At 36.3% G+C, this 19,265-nt stretch overlaps 1 protein-coding gene across 8 annotated transcripts in view; it reads right to left on the bottom strand.

The window, feature by feature from the left end:
• Positions 1-9,369: 9,369 nt before the first annotated feature.
• The window catches only part of SOX5 (SRY-box transcription factor 5), a 972,837-nt gene continuing 962,941 nt past the window's right edge, over positions 9,370-19,265 (bottom strand). For all 8 annotated transcript variants that reach the window (XM_070410551.1, XM_070410552.1, XM_070410553.1 and 5 more), the window contains 2 exons: positions 13,027-13,243; positions 9,370-10,013 (listed from right to left, as the gene is read on the bottom strand). In XM_070410551.1, the coding sequence (XP_070266652.1) occupies positions 9,710-10,013; positions 13,027-13,243 (521 nt within the window). In that variant the 3' untranslated portion in view covers positions 9,370-9,709. The remainder of the gene's footprint in view (positions 10,014-13,026; positions 13,244-19,265) is intronic.

Here is a 19,265-nt window from a genome sequence, read left to right as displayed (position 1 = left end):
ATGCAATTAGCAAAACCAGTTTTGCGTTTGAGGTCCCTCAGGTTTCCAATTTGTCACTTCAGATCCCTACAACTGCTAGGCTGGTGTCTCTTTTAGCCAGAAGTTGCCAAATCTTTTATAGCACCCCAGAATTTGCTAATGTCTTCATTAAATAGAAGTGAGTAGCAACTATGAGCTTCATCTTGGACAGATTCTTGCTTTTCTGGAACTGTAGTTCATCTATTCTCATTTCTTCCATAGTTTTCTAATGACTTTAAAACATAATTTTGTAATTTTCCAGATATTTGTAGTTGTTTTAATGGGAGGTTGTCCATCCACCACCTACTACATTTATTTAGAAGCTGAAGTTTTTGTAAATATTAAAATAAATCTTGTTCTCCTTCAAAATCCTATATCACTTATAATTTATGGTGCATTAATGGTATTCTTATATTGTTTGATTCTTAGTGTCTGTTAGTCTTATTTCTTTGGAAAATATAAATGTTTAGGGAATAATTGTTTTATGTCTTGTATAGACCTCTCATTATACTGAATATAGTATAATTAAAAGCAAATTTTAAACATCTGATAGTTGAAAAATCTAGTCTGTGCAACATGATATTCATCACAATCACAATTCCTCCAGTTTTATCCATGTAAATCCATGTCTAATCCATATATCCAGTTGTCTATTCGTATGTATAGTATCTCTCTTTCTGACCCCTTGCAAGTTGTCTTTATAAAGCTCTGCTCAAGGACTGATGGAGTAAGTACATATGAAACAAATCAACAAGTTTTGTAAATCTGCTTACAGAAAAAAAGGTGGCTATTTGCATTGTTTCTTATCCCTTATGTGTGAAATCCATCTGAGAATTTAGGGCAATGAAGGTTTATTTCTCATTATAAACTTGTTGCTTCCTTCAATTAAGCAATGAAAATTCTCTAATCCCTGTATTTTTTTTTTGCCCTGATTGCTTTGAAAATAAGAACTGTGGTTTTAGTGATTGAAGTGTCCTTCTCAGTGTGTACACACACACACGCACACACACATACACACACACACACACACACCACCCCTCTTGTAAAGGTAGAGATATAAAAGTAAGAAGTAAAAATGAATTGCATGCATGTACGTATGTGTGTGCAGGTATGTCAGTATAGTATGTGAGTGAATGTGTATGTGTATATTCCTTTTTATTTCTTATTCTACCTTTTGTCTCTTTATTTGCTATGTGCTAATTGTGATGACATTCGTATACTTGTGCATTTATTGTAAGCCGTACCAAATTTTGAAAATGGGCAAAAGAGCCTATGAACTTACATAAAGCCAATATGTTGAAATAGGAAGCCCAAGATTCATCAACTTTGACAAGAGCTGGGGTTTTTATGGTCAGCAGGACCAAGGCAGCATCATTCTTTCAATATGTGCCAAATATTGAATCATTAAGACAACACAAACTATACAACCTCCTAAGAGTCTTTTCTTATCATTCATTTCCCTGACTTGCATTTTTCATTTATTAAAATGTCTAAATATTTTTTCCCTGATACAACCTCAAGTTTTGTGTCTTTAACATTCACCTGAAAAGTAAAATTGATAAAACTTTCTTCAAGTTTGCAACATAATCCTTGGTAATCTTGAAGTATCTGAACCATTAAGTGACCTTTTAGTTTTTACTTTAACAATACAGGACAAAGATAGATCTCTATCAGAGAATATTATAAACAAGGGCCTAAGAAATAGGTGACATAATATGCTATAATATCAAAGCTTATATATCTGTGAAATCAGTGGGAATTTAATATTGCTTTAAAGAGGACAACCTATATTTTTTCTTTAATTTCTAAAAGTCAGCAATTTGTGCCCAAATGTTATATTAATGGCAATTTTACTCTATCTTCCAGATGTCACATAAACTATGCCCATAAGAAAGCAGATTGCTAATTCCATTTGTACAGAAGACAATGTTGCTTGAAGGATCATTTCAAAATAAAAAGGACAATTTGAGTAATTATTTGAGGCCTACTAATAATGACTGTAGTCCTAAATCAAACTTAAGATCATGCAACCACAATTTGTAAACTTGTACTCTAGTCAATTGCAGATTTGAAATACAAGGCAAAATGAATGCTTACCAAGGGCCAATGTTGGAGCAAGTTGAATAAAGTCAGTCATCTGTGTAAGTAATTATCTAAATATGTTCTATGGTTTCTCCAACTTTCTACAACATGAATTTATTAAAAAGTTATCACAACAGTGATTTTTATAAACAAAAGCCTTTATTTCAAATATATTTTACAGTTTGCATGTAATTAAGATTGCTTTTCAGACTCTGAAATTTTATACTAAATTGAACAGGCAATATACAAAATGATGAGGTTTACTCAGGCCTACTGAACTCCTACAATTGTTCTGCTAATATTTTTTTTTCCTTTTTAAATTAAATCAGTAGAGACATCAATATCAATGATAAAACAACTTTCATCCTCTTGGTTGTATTTTGAGTAGCAACTAAGTACCATTCCATTCCATATTTACTTGCATGTTTAGGACATGCTAGTAATAGGGGGAGTAAAATCATGTGTATGTGCATTTGACTAATTAAAAAATGATGATAGATTGTCATCAGAGCTGAACTGCTTCATTCTTGGTGGTATAAGTAGTTTACTAAGCAAATTGGTAGAACAAATTGTAGGACAGATGTTTAGCCTGTTTAAGAAAACATAACTATTTTTAAAGAACTTGTATTAATACTATTGCATACACTTTACATACTAATTACAATGCTTACTTATAAAACAGGTCTCAGCTAGCTTTTAGGTTGCTTTAAAAACTCAAGAAAAATAAATTGGATTTTTTTCATAAATATTTTAAACTCAGACTTTGAACCAATTCATGCTTACCTTCACCTCCATTGTTATAATTGAGGTTTCAATGATAATGTCAAGTATAAATAGGGATGACTTCTGGGCTTTAAAATTTGTTAAGAATGACAGTATCCTGTTTTTTTTTTTTTTTAAAACAACAAAGACATGAACTTCCTCAAACACCTAAATGGGCAAAATTGAGATAAATAGGGGTTTCACTACTGCCAGTATTTGTTTAGTTGTTCAAGGCACTGGCAGTAGAAACAATCTATTGTTGCATGCTAGCCTAAATATTCCATAAGAAGCTAAAAACCATTAAGGCCAAGAAAGTGTTTCTAAACTGGTGTTTCACAGGACAAAACTAAGTGAGCTTTATTTGATGGGAGAGAATGGGCAGTGGTTGGGACTTTGCACCTTGAATGAGCCAAGTTTCATAATCAGACAAGATTTTCCCCATCAGTATGTCTTAGCATATCCTCATGATGCTCTTTCTTAAAGAAACAAGATGAGACCATGACCAATGCACCCATAGGAGGTCTATTATAAATGCCACATGGAATGTTTATTTCTCAACTTCTACAGTGGATTTTTTCCTTTCAAAAGAACCTCAATTTTCCCCCCACAAACATTCAGTAGGTGTAGTTTGAGTGTTTCAGTTATATTTTCAGTGTTCCATTCACCTGGAGTCTCTGAAGCCTACTGCTTTGCCACAATAAATGACATGAGAAGCAGAGAAACAAGGGTAACATATGAGGATGGTCCTGCTGCATCAAATGCCCTCAAAAACAACCTGTGAGGAGGCCTAGTGAGAGCTCTTTCCAATCCCAAACTCTTGCCTCCTCACTGACCCTACATTTCGAGGTTTGCACAGAGCCCTAAGCTTAAAGTATGGCAGGCAATAGGATCTGCAGAATGTGACCTGAGGAAAGGTAGATGGATGGAAGAGTAAAATAGCCCCACCTCCTGGTTGTCTTGAAACACCGGAGCTTGCAGAGTAATTATTTGGAGCTGCTGAAGAGCAACAGCTTTGTCTCTATCCTTAGATATTCTGATCAACTACATCTGCAGATGGATCTAGGAATCTACATTTCTAACAGTTACTTCCGAATCGGGTGGTCCATGGACCATACTTTGTAAAATGCTTCTGAGGTATAGAATGGGCAAAGTGTTAGTAGACTATATCCTCTTTATATGCTTTATGTTCATTTGCACCAGCTGTTATCTGACCCAGCCATGCTTACTAAAAAACAACCACCAACAACAAACTGAACTAAAAGCCATATAGGAAGTTATTACACATAGATCTATCAAGGTAGAAAAAATAACTATGGTGGAAGAGATAAACAGAAAGTGGCCATTGGAAGGAAAGGAGACTTTTTGTGTTCAACATTTGCTAAAAAGTTGAAGGTAGAATCCAGAGCCAATGTCAGAGTGTTAAAAAATTTAGATCAGTGGTTCTCAACCTGTGGGTCATAACCCCTTTGGTGGTCGAATGACCCTTTCACAGAGGTCGCCTAAGACGATCCTGCATATCAGATATTTACATTACGATTCATAACAGTAGCAACATTACAGTTATGAAGTAGCAACGAAAATAATTTTATGGTTGGGTCACAACATGAGGAACTGTATTTAAAGGCCCAGAAGGTTGAGAACCACTGATTTAGATGATTTGTTATTCTAAATTAGACAACAGCAAGTTGAAAATTATTTCTTAGTAATTTCATAATCTGAAATTTAGATTTTTTTTTTCTATACAAATAACAGGCTGAAAGATAACCCTGAAGTGTAGAAAACCTCATCAATAATAGTGTCAAGTTTTGGAAAACAACAATAAGAATGCTTCCAGCTGGAGGATTTCTAAGTGTATTAGACTCAATTTTATATATGTGTATGGAGTAACTTTTGACATTATAGTGAAGCTATATCCTGTCTGATGAGATAGATGCATTATAATAAGGTCGGCCTATCTTTTTCAGAATGTCCACCTTTAAGAAGTAAACTCCTAGTTTTCAGTTCAAAGTCAACTTTAGGAAGTGGGGTTATTTATATTGAAAACAAAATTATTTTTGATACTATTGCTCTTTTCATAGTAAAACTGATTACCCCTTCATAATAATAATTGTGAAAAGAAACACAGTATAATAAGTAAAGAACACATTTGCTGTTTTTATTGGTGCCTTGCATGGCAGTAATACTGAAAAAAGAGAATGCAAAAACAAAAAAACAAAAACAAAAACAGGTTGGTGGCAACCCACATCTTTTTTTTTTAAGAGTACATAAACTCCTGTTTTATTTTTATTGTGGCATGAATGATAACATAAAACCAAAAACATGAAAATATACAACTTATATTACACTATGTGTTATGAACAAAATATAAATCTATAACTCTATGTTATATTTACATAATTATTTATTTTATTAAATTTCAAGTGAGATGGTAGGTTGCACATACTTTGTTTTAAGCTCCAGGCATTTGATTGTCTCTTTTCTACTTTTAAAAACAATTTTTACTCATAAAATCCAAAATGTTAGAAGGACTAAGAGCTTTAGAGCCAGTGGAGCTATATAAATACTGTTATAGTGAACCAGTGACAGAAACACTGGGGAGGACAGGAATCAATCAGTAGAAAACTCAACACAACATCATCTTCAACCTGGGAAACTGAGAGTTATAAGAAAATTTAAAATTAAATACTGTAAAAGTCTGTCTAAACAAAAACCTACACCCTATAAGACAAAGAGATATCTGAACCACTTTTAGTGGGCTTCATATTTTTCCTTGCAGACCCCATAGTTTTTATTTTACTATTCACTTGATAAACAAATATCTTATAAACCTGTTTGTAAATATACAGCTGTTTATTACAATTCAATAATTTACCTATTAGAATGATTGAAAATGTAATTATTTCTGACGTTTAAAAGTGATCTAAGAGATTTTTTCTGGAACAGTAACAACTTCTGGCCTAAGAAAATATCTGAAATGGGACCGTGAAATACTTAAAGATAATGATCTTTAAACGAATTAAGGTAAAAGTTTACTCCAGAAATCAAATCTGGGAAATAATTTCATCAAAGAAGACTCTTATATTTGTTCCTTATAAGAGGATTTGGTTTCAATGATTATGTTCTTTGGGAGGGAGGGATTTTATACATGGTTACCTCTTAACTGCAGTTGCCAAATAAATGCTAAAAATGGACTCAACTAATTTAGGTATAAGTGTACTGAAGAGTGCTTTTGTATTTTATCCAATTGTAGTAAGTAGCCAAATTGTTAGCAACTTGTAAATGAGCAACTTTAACTTATTTTTCTTCAGTAATGTTCTTTTAGGTCCATATTAAAACATGACTATTTTCAGAGGAACTGATTACAACAGCCATAAAAAACACACACAACAGAATTCTGGCAGGATTACTCTGTACTGGGGTAAGTGTGTGTGTGTGAGAGAGAGAGAGAAGAGAGAGAGAGAGAGAGAGAGAGAGAGAGAGAGAGAGAGAGAGGTAAATGGGGAGGAAGGGAAAGAAAGGAGAGAGGAGGGAGATTATGTTCATTTTAGTTTAATCTTACTTTTATTTCCTCTATCTTATCCTTTTGGTCAACATGGGGCACAGAAAAAGAATACAAGGTTTTAAGATCCTTTAAAAAAATTTATAAACCAATCAAATGCCAGAAAGGCAATGTGTTAACACAGTATGTTGCTATTCATAGCACCTTTATCAAATGACTTCAAAGCACTTTAAACATTAATGTAATTTTTTTTTCTTTTGGGGAAAACTAAGGCAAAGAAATGGTCACACCAGTGAGTTAGATGTCAGAACAAGAGAACATAATGCAGGGCCTTGAACTTGCTTTTGTTTTAGTCACGCACAGTTTAGTCTCCGTGACATAAATGTAACTAAATAAAGTTAACTGAATTTCAGCAGTTAAAGGTCACCATTAACAATTTTCTTTTCCCTTTTAAATAAAACAAAATGAAAAACAAACGTAAAAAGACCAAACAGAAGTGTTTTGTCAATTCACTGGTAATGTGTGTTAGAACTGGTTTCAGCCTTGCATGCCATCAAGTGGCATCTACCTGGAGCTAAAACAAAGTATTCTTGTAGCCCGAAGTCATGAAATGAAAACCAAGTACTTGTAGAACATGGGGTAAAATAAGTATCCAGCAAATGTGAGACGTGAACCCACATAACTCAGAGAGAATTTCTTAATGAAGACAGAGAACAAATTTTTTAAAATCTGTTTTCACATTGTACATAAGAACGATATAAAAACAAGTGTCTATTTTTTCTTATCCAGAGTGCTTGAAAACAAAATGAAACAAACAAACAAAAGAATTGGCTCTAGATGACTGTGGCAATTAAATAACCAAAATGACTGATGAGAGCATAAGTTAATTAAGATTGAATGTGACCCTCCTATTAATTCACTCCTTTGTATTAAACACCAGAACTTGACATTATTGGGACCAGATTTTTTTTTTTTAAAGGAGAAAACTTATGTAAGGAGCAGTAAAATTATCTGGGTAAATGTGTGTGCATGTGTGTGTGTGTGTGTGTGAAAATTCATTTTAAATATCTAACAGCTTATTGGCTGCACTTCCCAATCAGAGCAGAATAAAATAGAAAGGGAGAAATAAATTATACATAACTTACTAATCTGGGAACAGCTGACCATTATTATTATTATTATTACTATTATTATTATTTTTATCATCATCATCATCATCATTATTACAACACTAGCAAAAAGAGGCAGTTCAAATGAAAATACAGTCATCAAAAACAAACAGAAAAACAAACAAAACAAAATCTCTGACATGCAGGATATGATCAGCCCCTCCAAGCAAAACCCCAGAGCAAGTCTTTTGAGAGAGAGAAAAATAAAAAGGACTTCTTTTCTTAGTTATATGTAAAAATCAAATTGTAAGGTCGGGTTGGGGGGGTGGGGTGGGACAGGAAGGTGATGACTGGAGTTAAAATCACAGCACTTCCAAACTACTGGTTGGAGTATTTACTGTTTGATGCTTCCACACAAATAATGGCAACTGACTTTCAATGAGTTTGCATTTATTTGCACAAGGCCCACACTGCCTGAGCATTTGGCTGGCAAAACTGAAACAAGCAGTCCTGTCACCATCCATTGTTGCTCTATGCACACACTCCGCTGGAACCTAAACTTGGACTCCAGTGGCTTCCTCTGACAGCAAGGGAAGCACAGTGGCAAGGGTCCCCGGGTTCAGCCAGGCTCCATGGTGTTGGGCTGTGATGACTTTTAATAAAATCCTGCTTTTTGCATGAGATGCGCGTGGCCCACAATTCTGAAATGCAAATGGCCTCCACCTCGTGTCTTGGAGAGATGAAAGACACCTTATAAAAAATCATCAGTTCCATTTCCTCAACAGGAGAGGATGGAATTTTGAAGAAAGAAGCTAATTCTCTATTTCTGGAACATGGGCAAATGTATTCAAGGAAAACAACAATTATTTTTGTTTGATGTTATCAACAGAAAAACAAACAGAAATCATTAAGTAGCAAACATTAGTGAAACCAACTGACCAGGGAGAAGGAACTTCTGGGAGCAGTTTGCTAGTAGCTTCCATATTATACATGCACACGTCTATTACACAGGGCCACCTGATTCATCCAATAGTCATTATATTAGACATTTAAAAATATAATTTCTGAGCCCTATATTGGTTAAGTTGTCATTTGAAGTGCAAAGTCAAGGTCAAGGTTGCTTCCAGACCAGTCACTTAGGAGGATGTGGGATTTCATCCCCAGGTGTGGGTTTAACTCACAATGGTCCAACGTTATTCCTATTAGTACCATAATCACACACATACATACACACAAAAATCCAAGATCAGAAAATATTTTTCTCTAAATTTCTTCTCTCTCTCTCTCTCTCTCTCTCTCTCTCTCTCTCTCTCTCTCTCTTTTCACCTGAGAACAGCACCTACAGTTTCCATTAAAAAAAAAGTCAAATCTCACCAGCTGCTGGTATTTTAGGTTTTTTAAGGGATTGTCTAAGATATAACACTGTCATAACTTAAGAAGGAACAGGAAAACGAAAAGGAAAGAAATGAACTGGGTCAACACGTCAGTACAAATTTGGCACTTGCTCAAAGATGTAGTGTGGTGTGCAATAAAGTCCTCTAAAGAAAATACATAATTGCTTATTTTGTGATGGATAGCAAGGAAGTTAAAAACAGGCTCTTTTTCCCTCTTCCCCCCCATGCACAGACTTCCATCTTTAAAATATAGAGATGGAGAAGGTGGAAAGAAGTAAAGAGAAATTCATCTTTCTTTTTTTCTGTCAGGTGCATTACAAAAAAAAAAAAAGGAAATAAAAGAAAAAAAAAAACAGAAAAGGAAGGAGGAAAGGAAAACCCCCCCCAGAAAACCCCCAAAACAAAACAAAACTTATTTCTTTTTAAAAATTGTAGCACAAAACAACAAAACACATTCACAAGCCACTTGTTGGCACTGTGTACCTGAGTGAGAATTTCTAGAACATTGTAGAACAAACAGCCATAAAGTTTATTAAAAAAAAAAAAAAGTTGACGGGTAAGACTTCAGTGCTTGGATGTAGCAGCTGAATTACTGGCATTATTTTACCCATAGCTTATTTCAATCTCTTGTTGTTGATATTGTTGTTTGCTTGTTGTATATATTTTTTTCCTTTCCAAGCCTTTTGAGGCTGAGGTCTATTAGTCAGCTGATGTCCCAACTATTTAAGACTAACAGTTAAAGTAACAGTCAGTGTATGAGAAAGTTAATGTGCTTGGCCACTGGTAAGGATGAACCAGCTAGGGCTTCTTTAAGTCCTAAGGTCACGGCAATCTTTTGACCCTTATCAGTTGGCTTGTCCTGCGATATGGTTTTCACTGTCACTCCCATAATCTACATCTGGGTCATCCTCTTCCTCATCGTATTCATCATAAATTTCTCCGTTGATGTCCTCAGCCTGTATCTCCTCTTTGATATGTGGCTCCTCTCCTTTCACGCCATAAGTGCTCTGGATGACGGGCATCCCAGGCTCGGGGCTGCTAGACACGCTTGAGTGCTCAGAGGGCAGGTGAGGGGAAGGCATCCCAGCCATGGTGATGGCTCCAGGGTACACAACACCAGCAGTGGCGATGGGGATCTGTGCTTGTTGCCTGTCAGAGAGAAATGCCCCCAAAGAGACCATGGTGAGTGAGTAGTTACATGCAGGCCTTGCTATATCATTAATTTGCTCAGTTTGTCCAATGCTAAGGCAGTGATTTTCTTCCTATTGCCCAACATTTAAAAGTTGTATCCTACTTTGATTCTAATGCCTTACTTCCATGTAGTGCTTTATAGATTACAAGACATATGTGTTACCCGTTGGATTTTTAAGATAAATTCTTTTTTGTCACTATTCTAATTTATAAAAAAATTAAGAAGCAGAAAGATTAAGCAAAAGAACCCAAATTCTTGACCCCTAGTTCATTTGTTCTTCATTGCAGCATGCAGAAACATTTAAAAAAATAATTACAATTCAATTTTAATGGAAAGATCCTAAAGTATTAGAGCTCTGAAAGTAATCGATTGCCCAGAACTCACCAGAACTGAATAATATCACATTCCACCTAGTCCCTGACATAGATTTAGGTGGGGGTAAGAAACAGGGCTGGTCTTATGGGAGGACAATCTCCGAAGCTACACAGGCCTCAGGGCTTAGAAAGATTCTACCCTTGTCTTAAAGGTCTGTTGTCACAGTCTTAAAATTCTTAATAATTTTTTAACTTAAATTCTTTATTGTTTAAAGTATTACATAAATCTCCTTTTTTCCCCGTTGACCATTCCCCGGCTGCCCCCACCCCCCAGACATGCCCACCCATCCCCCCACTGCACCCACCCCCCGCAGTCTGTGTTCATTGATTATGCTCAATATGCATGCATACAAGTCTTTTGGTTGATCTCTTACCCCCTCACCCCACCGCCTTCCCTCATAGGTTGGACAGTCTGTTCGATGCTTCTATGACTCTCGTGCTATTGTTGTTCATCAGTTTATGTTGTTCATTATATTCCATAAATGAGTGAGATCATGTGATACAGTGGGACCTTGACTTACGAGTGTCCCGACTAACGAGTTTTTTGAGATACCAGCTGTCTCTCGGCCGATTTTTTGCATTGAGTTGACAGAGTAATTTGAGTTAACGAGCTCCTTAACGAGCTCGGTCTCTGAACAAATTAAACTCGTAAGTCAAGGCCCCACTGTATTTATCTTTCTCTGACTGGCTTATTTCACTTAGCATAATGCTCTCCAGTTCCATCCATGCTGTTGCAAATGGTAAGAATTCTTAATAATTTTTTTTTTTTTTAAACAGGGACTTTGTATTTTCATTTTGCATTGGGAGCCACAAATTATGGGCTAGTCCTGGTAGAAAGGGATTAATAAATGGTGTTCATGCGTTCTTTCATTCATTCATATGTTCATTTGTTCACTACTTCTCCAAGAAGTGTTGGGTTTCATCTGAGCTTTGCAAAGAGCCATGCATTGGTGTATAAACCATAGAACCCAGACAGAGCATGATGATCCTTTCAAAGGAATGGAGGGGGTGGGGCATATTTGAAAAGGTTTTTTCTAAGGTATCCTCTGACCATTTTCATTACAGTATTTATTCTAAAAAGCTCTTGGAGGTCTTACTTATTTCTGTTCCAAATATGAGCAACTTTATTTCTGTATTTTTTGAGAAAATTCTGCAGAAGTGATGCAGTTACAGGTAGCATATTATGGGGTGCTCAACAGCATTGCTGTAGGAAAAGATAAAACATCCCAAGAGCTGCTTTTTAAAATATTGTTGACTCTAGCCCGGCTGGTGTGGCTCAGTGGTTGAGCATCAACCTATGAACCAGGAGGTCACAGTTTGATTACCGATCAGGGCACACACCTGGGTTGTGGGCTTGATCCCCAGTGGGGGGCATGCAGGAGGCAGCCAATCAATGATTCTCTCTCATCATTGATGTTTCTCTCTCTTTCTCTCCCTCTCACTTCCTTTCTGAAATCAATAAAAAATATTTTTAAAAAGTTGTTGACTCTATTACAGATGTCCCCAGTCTCCTCCCCCTTTGCCTCGCCCTCCTCCAGGCCTTCACCACATTATTGTCTGTGTCCCTGGGTTTTGAGAGCTGCATTCTTCATATATACTGATTTCAGAGAAAGGGAGAGGGAGAGAGCAAAACATCAATGAGAGAGAAACATCAACCAGCTGCCTTCTACACACCCCCTACTGAGGACTAGTGAGGATGAAGCCAGAAACCAGGGTATGTGCCCTGACCAGGAATTGAACCAGCGACCTCCTGGTGCATGGAAGGACGCTCAACCAACTGAGCCACACAGACCAGGCGAGAGAGCTGCATTCTTTTTTTTTTTTTTTTTTTTTTAAATATATATTTTATTGATTTTTTACAGAGAGGAAGGAAGAGAGATAGAGAGTTAGAAACATCTATGAGAGAGAAACATCGATCAGCTGCCTCCTGCACATCTCCCACTGGGGATGTGCCCGCAACCCAGGTACATGCCCTTGACCGGAATCGAACCTGGGACCCTCCAGTCCGCAGGCCGAGGCTCTATCCACTGAGCCAAACCGGTTTCGGCGAGAGCTGCATTCTTAATTCAGAAGAGACCTTTCTCATTTACACCTGGTTGTGCCCTAAATAGAGTCCCTAATTTGTGTGCCCTACAAAGACCGTATGTGCCTTGATCACCTAGAAACCTCTCTAAACCCAGAAACCAGTGTTTCTTTTCAAATCATTTTTAGGTTGTATTCTCTCAACAAAATTGTTACTTGTGGTGGCCTTTATCTCTGCGAAGCCATGGAAGTAATGAAAACCAACGAGGAAAAGAACCAGTAATACTTCTGAGTTTTGAAGAGCAAACTTCAAAATCATTTACTTTCAGATATGAGATTTTCAAACCAGCCGTTTACAAAGCTCATGTTAGAGCCATTGTTCCAGGAGCTCGGAGTGAACTGACAGGGATGGATTCTCTTCCAGGATCATGTGGGGGAGGATTTACTCCCTGAAAAGACACTGTGTTCAGGTTCTTTTCCAACATCCCGCTTCGCCAACTAAACAAGTATGTCTCCCACCCCATTCAATAGAACAGGAGTGTTTTCTAGAAAAACACCACGGAACGGTCCATACCCAACGTTGAAGTATTGCCGCATCTCCTGCCGCCGGTTCCGCATGATCGCCTTGTATTCCCCGATGCGCAGCTTTTTGCCGTCTACGAGGCAGGTGCGCTTCGGCCTGGGCTTGTATTTGTAGTCGGGGTACTTCTCCAGGTGCTGCTTGCTGAGACGCGCTTGCTCCTCATAATATGGCTGTTTCTCTAGGTTTGTCATAGCTTTCCAGCGAGACCCTACGGGGAAAAGAAGGTTAGGGTTCCGATTTGCACAGCTGCCGAGGAGCCCAAAAAGACACCCCTGAGCACAAGAACATCTAAAGTAAAAATGTTGGTCCAAATCCAGAAGTACATGATCATGTGTTTGATTCGTGAGCTTTGACTCAAGAGGTGAGATTCCATTAGGATGGAGGTGTTAGGGGTTCTGCCCTCCAAGAAACTGTGCACCCAAAGGTCCAAACGCTGGGCAATAGATGTACTTTTTTTCTGGCACGAATGACCAAGTTAGCCAAACTGGTCCGGTATGTACTTAACAGCTTATAGGTAATTTAATGGATATATCTTTCGTTTCTACGTTAGAACGTGATAGAATTCAAGTGTGAACTAAAAAGTTATGCAAAAACTCATTACATATTTTGAATCTGAGGTTAATTATCTAGTTTTGAATATTTTTATGTAGGGGTGTATTACTACAAAGGTTTCTAATGTTTATTATATACAATTGTCATTCTCTCAAAATGTTTACATATATTTACAAGAATAATTATAGTTTAAAAGTTCATTTTATTACAATTTTAATTATAAAATATTATAGTAATGAACATGCACTGTGTACTGTGTGCTAGGGACTATGCTAAAATTTTAGATAAATTGTTTCATTTTTATTTTTCACCACAATTCTATGAGATAGACAGCTTTTACACCTACTTTTATAGGTTGAGAAAATTGAAGTTCAGGTAGATGAAGTAACTTACCCAAGGCCACACAACTATTAAATTGCAGATTTGTGACTCAAGGTCAGGTTTGATGGAATTGAAAGTATGCAACAATGTATGTCTTTACATACCTATACCCACCTACTAAATATGATCTAGCAGAGGTCAGAATTACATTAACAAGTAAGGAAGACTTTTAATAAAAACCTTTCAATAATAATCGCCGAAACCGGTTTGGCTCAGTGGATAGAGCGTCGGCCTGCGGACTGAGAGGTCCCGGGTTCGATTCCGGTCAAGGGCATGTACCTGGGTTGCGGGCACATCCCCGGTTGGGGATGTGCAGGAGGCAGCTGATCGATGTTTCTCTCTCATCGATGTTTCTAACTCTCTCTATCTCTCTCCCTTCCTCTCTGTGAAAAATCAATAAAATATATTTAAAAAAAAAAAAAAAAAAAAAAAAAAAAAAAAAAAAAACCTTTCAATAATATATAGAGATATTACTTCCTGTGATATAGTATGCATTAGTAATATTAACTCAAATTGATTTTCCCCTCCTTTTCACTTTTAATTTTGTTTTTTTATTCAACTAGGAATGCAAAAACAACTCTTGAAGCTTAATTACAAATAGTTTATGCTAATTCTCAATAGAGATAAAATTTAAAGCTTAGCTGCTATCAGTATGGCTATGTGAAGTACTAAAAGGAGTCGTAGGAATAATGTTTATTTCTTATTGAACATGTGAAAAAAATCTATTTGCAGATGGAATGCGCTTGTCTGCAAAAATTCAGCTCAACCCTTTCCAAATGCAAAAAGATCCAAATAACCAGAATTAGGAGATCCCTACCCAATACTATGGGCACTGCTGCTTTTACCTGCCTCCCGGAATCATCTAAGCAAGATCTTAAAAGCTTTCAAATGGGTTCATTACTCAGACATAACTCCACATCTCAAATGCAAATAGCTCCTGATGAATAGTTCTTGCATGGAACTCCCCAACATGGGCTGTTAACGGTCTTAAAGGAACACAAGGGAAGGGACAATAGCTCTTCCTTTAGAATTGTTTCCTAATGGGACAGATGCTGCATGGGTGGGTATACCCACACAGGTGTTACAAAGGTTTATAAACAAATTTTTCCAATCTAGGCAGTCAATATGATTTTGTTCTATTTACAACAGAAACAAGGTTACAGTTCAAATAATAGAATTTATTTTTCCATTCCTTTATCAAACTTGTGTGTAATTAGCAGTGTCCAACATTGTTAGTTATAGGTACAGGCTCAGATTCCTTATTGCCCAACATTACTCTCAAGTACTTGAAAACCATTATGTTGTTCTCATGGCAAATAAATACACAAATAAAACTATAACACTATTGAACTCGGGATCAATTCATTTTGTGGAGTTTCTTGTAAGTATGTATAGTATACCAGAATTTTGGACTTTGTATCAGGGACTGAAAAAGTGAGCTGAGCAAAATAAATTTACTGAATAATTATAGGAATACACTATAAAATGGGTCAAGAATGGTTGACTTAAAATTCACTGGCTACCTTTATCACCAACCACACAGAACAGCAACAACAACAAAAAAAGCATTTTCATTTTGAAAAGAATGGCCAATGATTCTTCCCAAAGTTTGAATATTCTATAAGTTCAAAAAGAATACGTTTCTCTAAGGAAAGGAAAGGAACTGTTTTTGCTTCATAGTAACCTGCCTTGGTATGTGAAACCTTTTTTTAGATTTCCCACTCCGTGCATGATTCTGTATTAATTACTGACTATGCAGTGGTGAATTATTAGTGGGTCTTCTTTTCTTGCAGGGGAGAAAAATATCTTAAACATCTAATTATACAATTTATTATTTTAATTATAGTTAAGGAAAGTACAAGAAGCTGTAAGAACATATGGTAAAGAAGTGGAATCAGTCTTCTGTAGGTGAGGAAGGCTCTGCTGCAGAAGTGACTCCGATAGGTACCAGAGAGAGAAGAGCATCCTATGGGGGAAGAATGGGATGGTCAAGGCCTTGCAGTAGGAAGGGGGATTAGAGGAACTTAAAGAAAGTTGGGTATGGCTAAAATGCAGAGAAAGAGTATAAATATATACTCAGTGGTCTTTCCTTTTAACTATATATATATATATATATATATATATTTATATATATATTACAGCTATGTATAATGAAACAGGAATTAATTTTCAGAGAAGTTGGCTTCTAAATCTGGCATGACCCAGAATCACACAATATTTAGACATTTACTAGCATAATTTCTCTGGAGTTATCGCTAAATTCTAAGATACATTTTAAAATGTTACCGTAGCATAGTTACTAGTCCTTTTAAAATTAAAAATGAAGAGAGTTTAATAATTTTCCAAGTACAGGTCTTTTTATTTCCTAGACATTTACATTTTTTAATGCAATTGCAAGTGGGACTGTTTTCATAGTTTCCCTTTCTGATAGTTCATTATTGGTGTATTTAAAAAAGATAGCACCCTGGCTGCTGTTGCTATATGGTTAGAGCATCAGGTCATGGGTTTGATTCCCAGTCAAAGGCACATATCTGGGTTGAGGGCTTTCTTCCCAGCCCCAGTCCGGGGTGTGCGGGAGGCAACCAGTTGCTGTGTTTCTCTCACATCGATGTTTCTCTCACATTGATGTTTCTCTCTCTTTCTCCCCCACTTCCTCCCTCCCTTCCACTCTCTCTGAAAAGCAATGAAAAACTATCCTCAGGATTAACAACAACAACAAAAAAGATAGTTTAAGCACTGACTGGGGTAAAAGGCTAACTCTTCCATTTACTACAGGGTACAACAGTGTTTTAGTTTGGTAGCAAATGCCATTTTTATTTTTTAGTGGTAAGTTCTGAATAGGGTTAACCACATGACAAGGTAGGTTTTGGTTTCAATGGCTTTGCAGGTACAACCCCTGTATGGAGCTGCGACATGAACCCCTGAAACCCACTCAATGAGAATGGCAGGAAAGCTTTTCCTGTTTCCAAACGCATGAACACATCGACTTGATTTGGGTGTGGCTGGTTGCTTACCCTGGACCCTTATTTTATCAGAAGACTGGCCTTTTACAATTCAAAACAGAGAAGGACATGTGGGTATTCCTTCTGATGACAAAGAGGAAGATTCAATAAAAAATGTTTGATGTTCAAAATAAAAAAAATACGGTCTCAAAAGTGCTTCTTTCCTGTCCAAATCCAGCAATACAATAAAAATGAAGAGTTTGAGCTGAGCAACGTTGTCATCTCCGTGGAGTCTGTAATGAATTTGCACATTTTACTCCAACTACTGTATATCTAATCGGAAAAAGATGTCCCCCATTCCCTGATCTAGTGCCAAACAGTAAAAGGTGATTCCTTATGTTAACAATTTCAGCAGAATGGCTTATTAAAACCAGATTTTAGGGTATTATAAAATGCTTAGAAGCCCTTTAAAATGTCAACTAGGATCCCCAGAGACTACGTAAAATGTCAACCCAGCTCAAGCGCCTGTTTTAAGCAGAATGAATTAGCGGCATGATGTCGGAGGCTGTTATCCAAAACAATCAGCAAAAAGGAAAACATCAAGCTTTCTTTGTACTTTTATATGAAATAGGCCATTCGGAATAATCTTGTGGATATTTAAAGATCACTCATTTATTTGAAGCTACGACTAAATATTGAGGTCCCAAACACCTCAGTGTTTCTTTTTCCTGTTGTATCTTTAATTAAAACAATTTCTCAATTTAGTCTGAAATTAGGTAGCACTCTCTTTCATGTAGCCTGTTATAATATATTCATGTGGTTTTTGTAATATTCTTTCCTTTTAACCAGAAAGGAATTCTTTTAGCTAGTCATCTTTTTCCCATAAAGGCTTTTGCTAAAATTTCCTAAAATATTTTATGTCAAAACTGATATTTCTCTTATACTTAAGATAAAGTTTTAATCAGTGATTATCACCTTTTAGTATTCAGACATATGAGTTGATGAATATAAAGCCAATTTAAACAATCTTAGTATTTAGTAGGTTTTACTTTTAGAGTTTGGGTTTTCTAATTTGAAAATGACTGATATATTAAAATATGAAATATGGTTACATAAAGCATTTTATTCTTTTCTAGAGTTTTTCCAAATAAAACAGGTATAGTGTTTTTTAAAGAATGAAAAATTCCATGTGGAAGGTAGAAGACAGTCATAAAAAGGAAAAATAGATCAGAGATGTTAAGAGATGCAAAAAAGTGTACATTTCCTTTTGATCAGTCTCTCTCTCTCTCTCTCTCTCTCTCTCTCTCTCTCTCTCTCTCTCTCTTGGTTAATCCTCACCCCAGGATATTTTTCCATTGACTTTTTAGAGAGAGTGGAAGTGAGGGAGAGACAGAGAGAGAGAAACATTGACTTGAGAGTGACTCATTGACTGGTTGCCGCCTACAGGCACCCCGACCAGGGCCAGGAACCCTTCAGTCCCTTGGCCAATGAGCCAAACCAGCTAGGGTTGATCAGTTCTGTTTTTGTATTACACATAGATATATTCACATTTTCTACATACAAGCTTCATATCCCTTTTATAATAACATTCATTTAAAAATCTCAATCATTTTAGAGGAAAACTGAGAAGTTTAAGTATTTTGTATTTTTTTACATTTTATTTTTCAAGTATAGTTTATAGTTAATATTATTTTGTATTAGTTTCAAGTGTATAGCACAGTGGTCAGTCATAACTTTGCAAAGTGTTTCCCCAATATTTCCAGTACCCACCTGGCACCATGTCTAGTCATTACAATATTATCGATTGTATTCCCTATGTTGTACTTTACATCCTTGTGATTACTTTGTAACTATTAATTTATACTTCGAATCCCTTCACCTTTTCCACCCAGTCACCCAAACCCCTCTAAGGCTTAGAGGAAAACAATTTCTTTCATATGAGCCAATTTTTTGCTTCTTTTGCATATGGGATTTTAAGTGTGGGCCAAAGTTCACATATAAATATAAATAGGTTAATAAAGAGAACAAGAGGAGAAGTAGAAAAAAAATAAAACATGAAAATATCAAAATGATTATTAATACCCCATAAAAAGGAAACCTTTTTCCTAGTCATAGTACAAATATTTCTAGATTTTTGAAGAAAAGATGATATTACAATTAATATAGAGACACACAACTAAATTAGCTGTAGTAATGGGGCACATATCACAACAAACACAGACTGTTCCACCATCAGAAGAAAAGGCTCAATGATGGTACTTATTTTCAGACTAGAGGCCCAGTGCATGAAATGCATGAATGGGTACAGTCCCTAGGGCCAGCCGGTGATCAGGGCCGATCAGATTCCCCGCCTCC

Source organism: Myotis yumanensis, unplaced genomic scaffold (genome assembly GCF_028538775.1).
Source record: "Myotis yumanensis isolate MYYU_CA2020_CCGP unplaced genomic scaffold, mMyoYum1.0.hap1 SCAF_3, whole genome shotgun sequence".
NCBI classification, from domain to species: Eukaryota; Metazoa; Chordata; class Mammalia; order Chiroptera; family Vespertilionidae; genus Myotis; species Myotis yumanensis.
The sequence above is the reverse complement of the archived record's forward strand: the minus strand, read 5'-3'. Positions and strand labels throughout refer to the sequence as shown.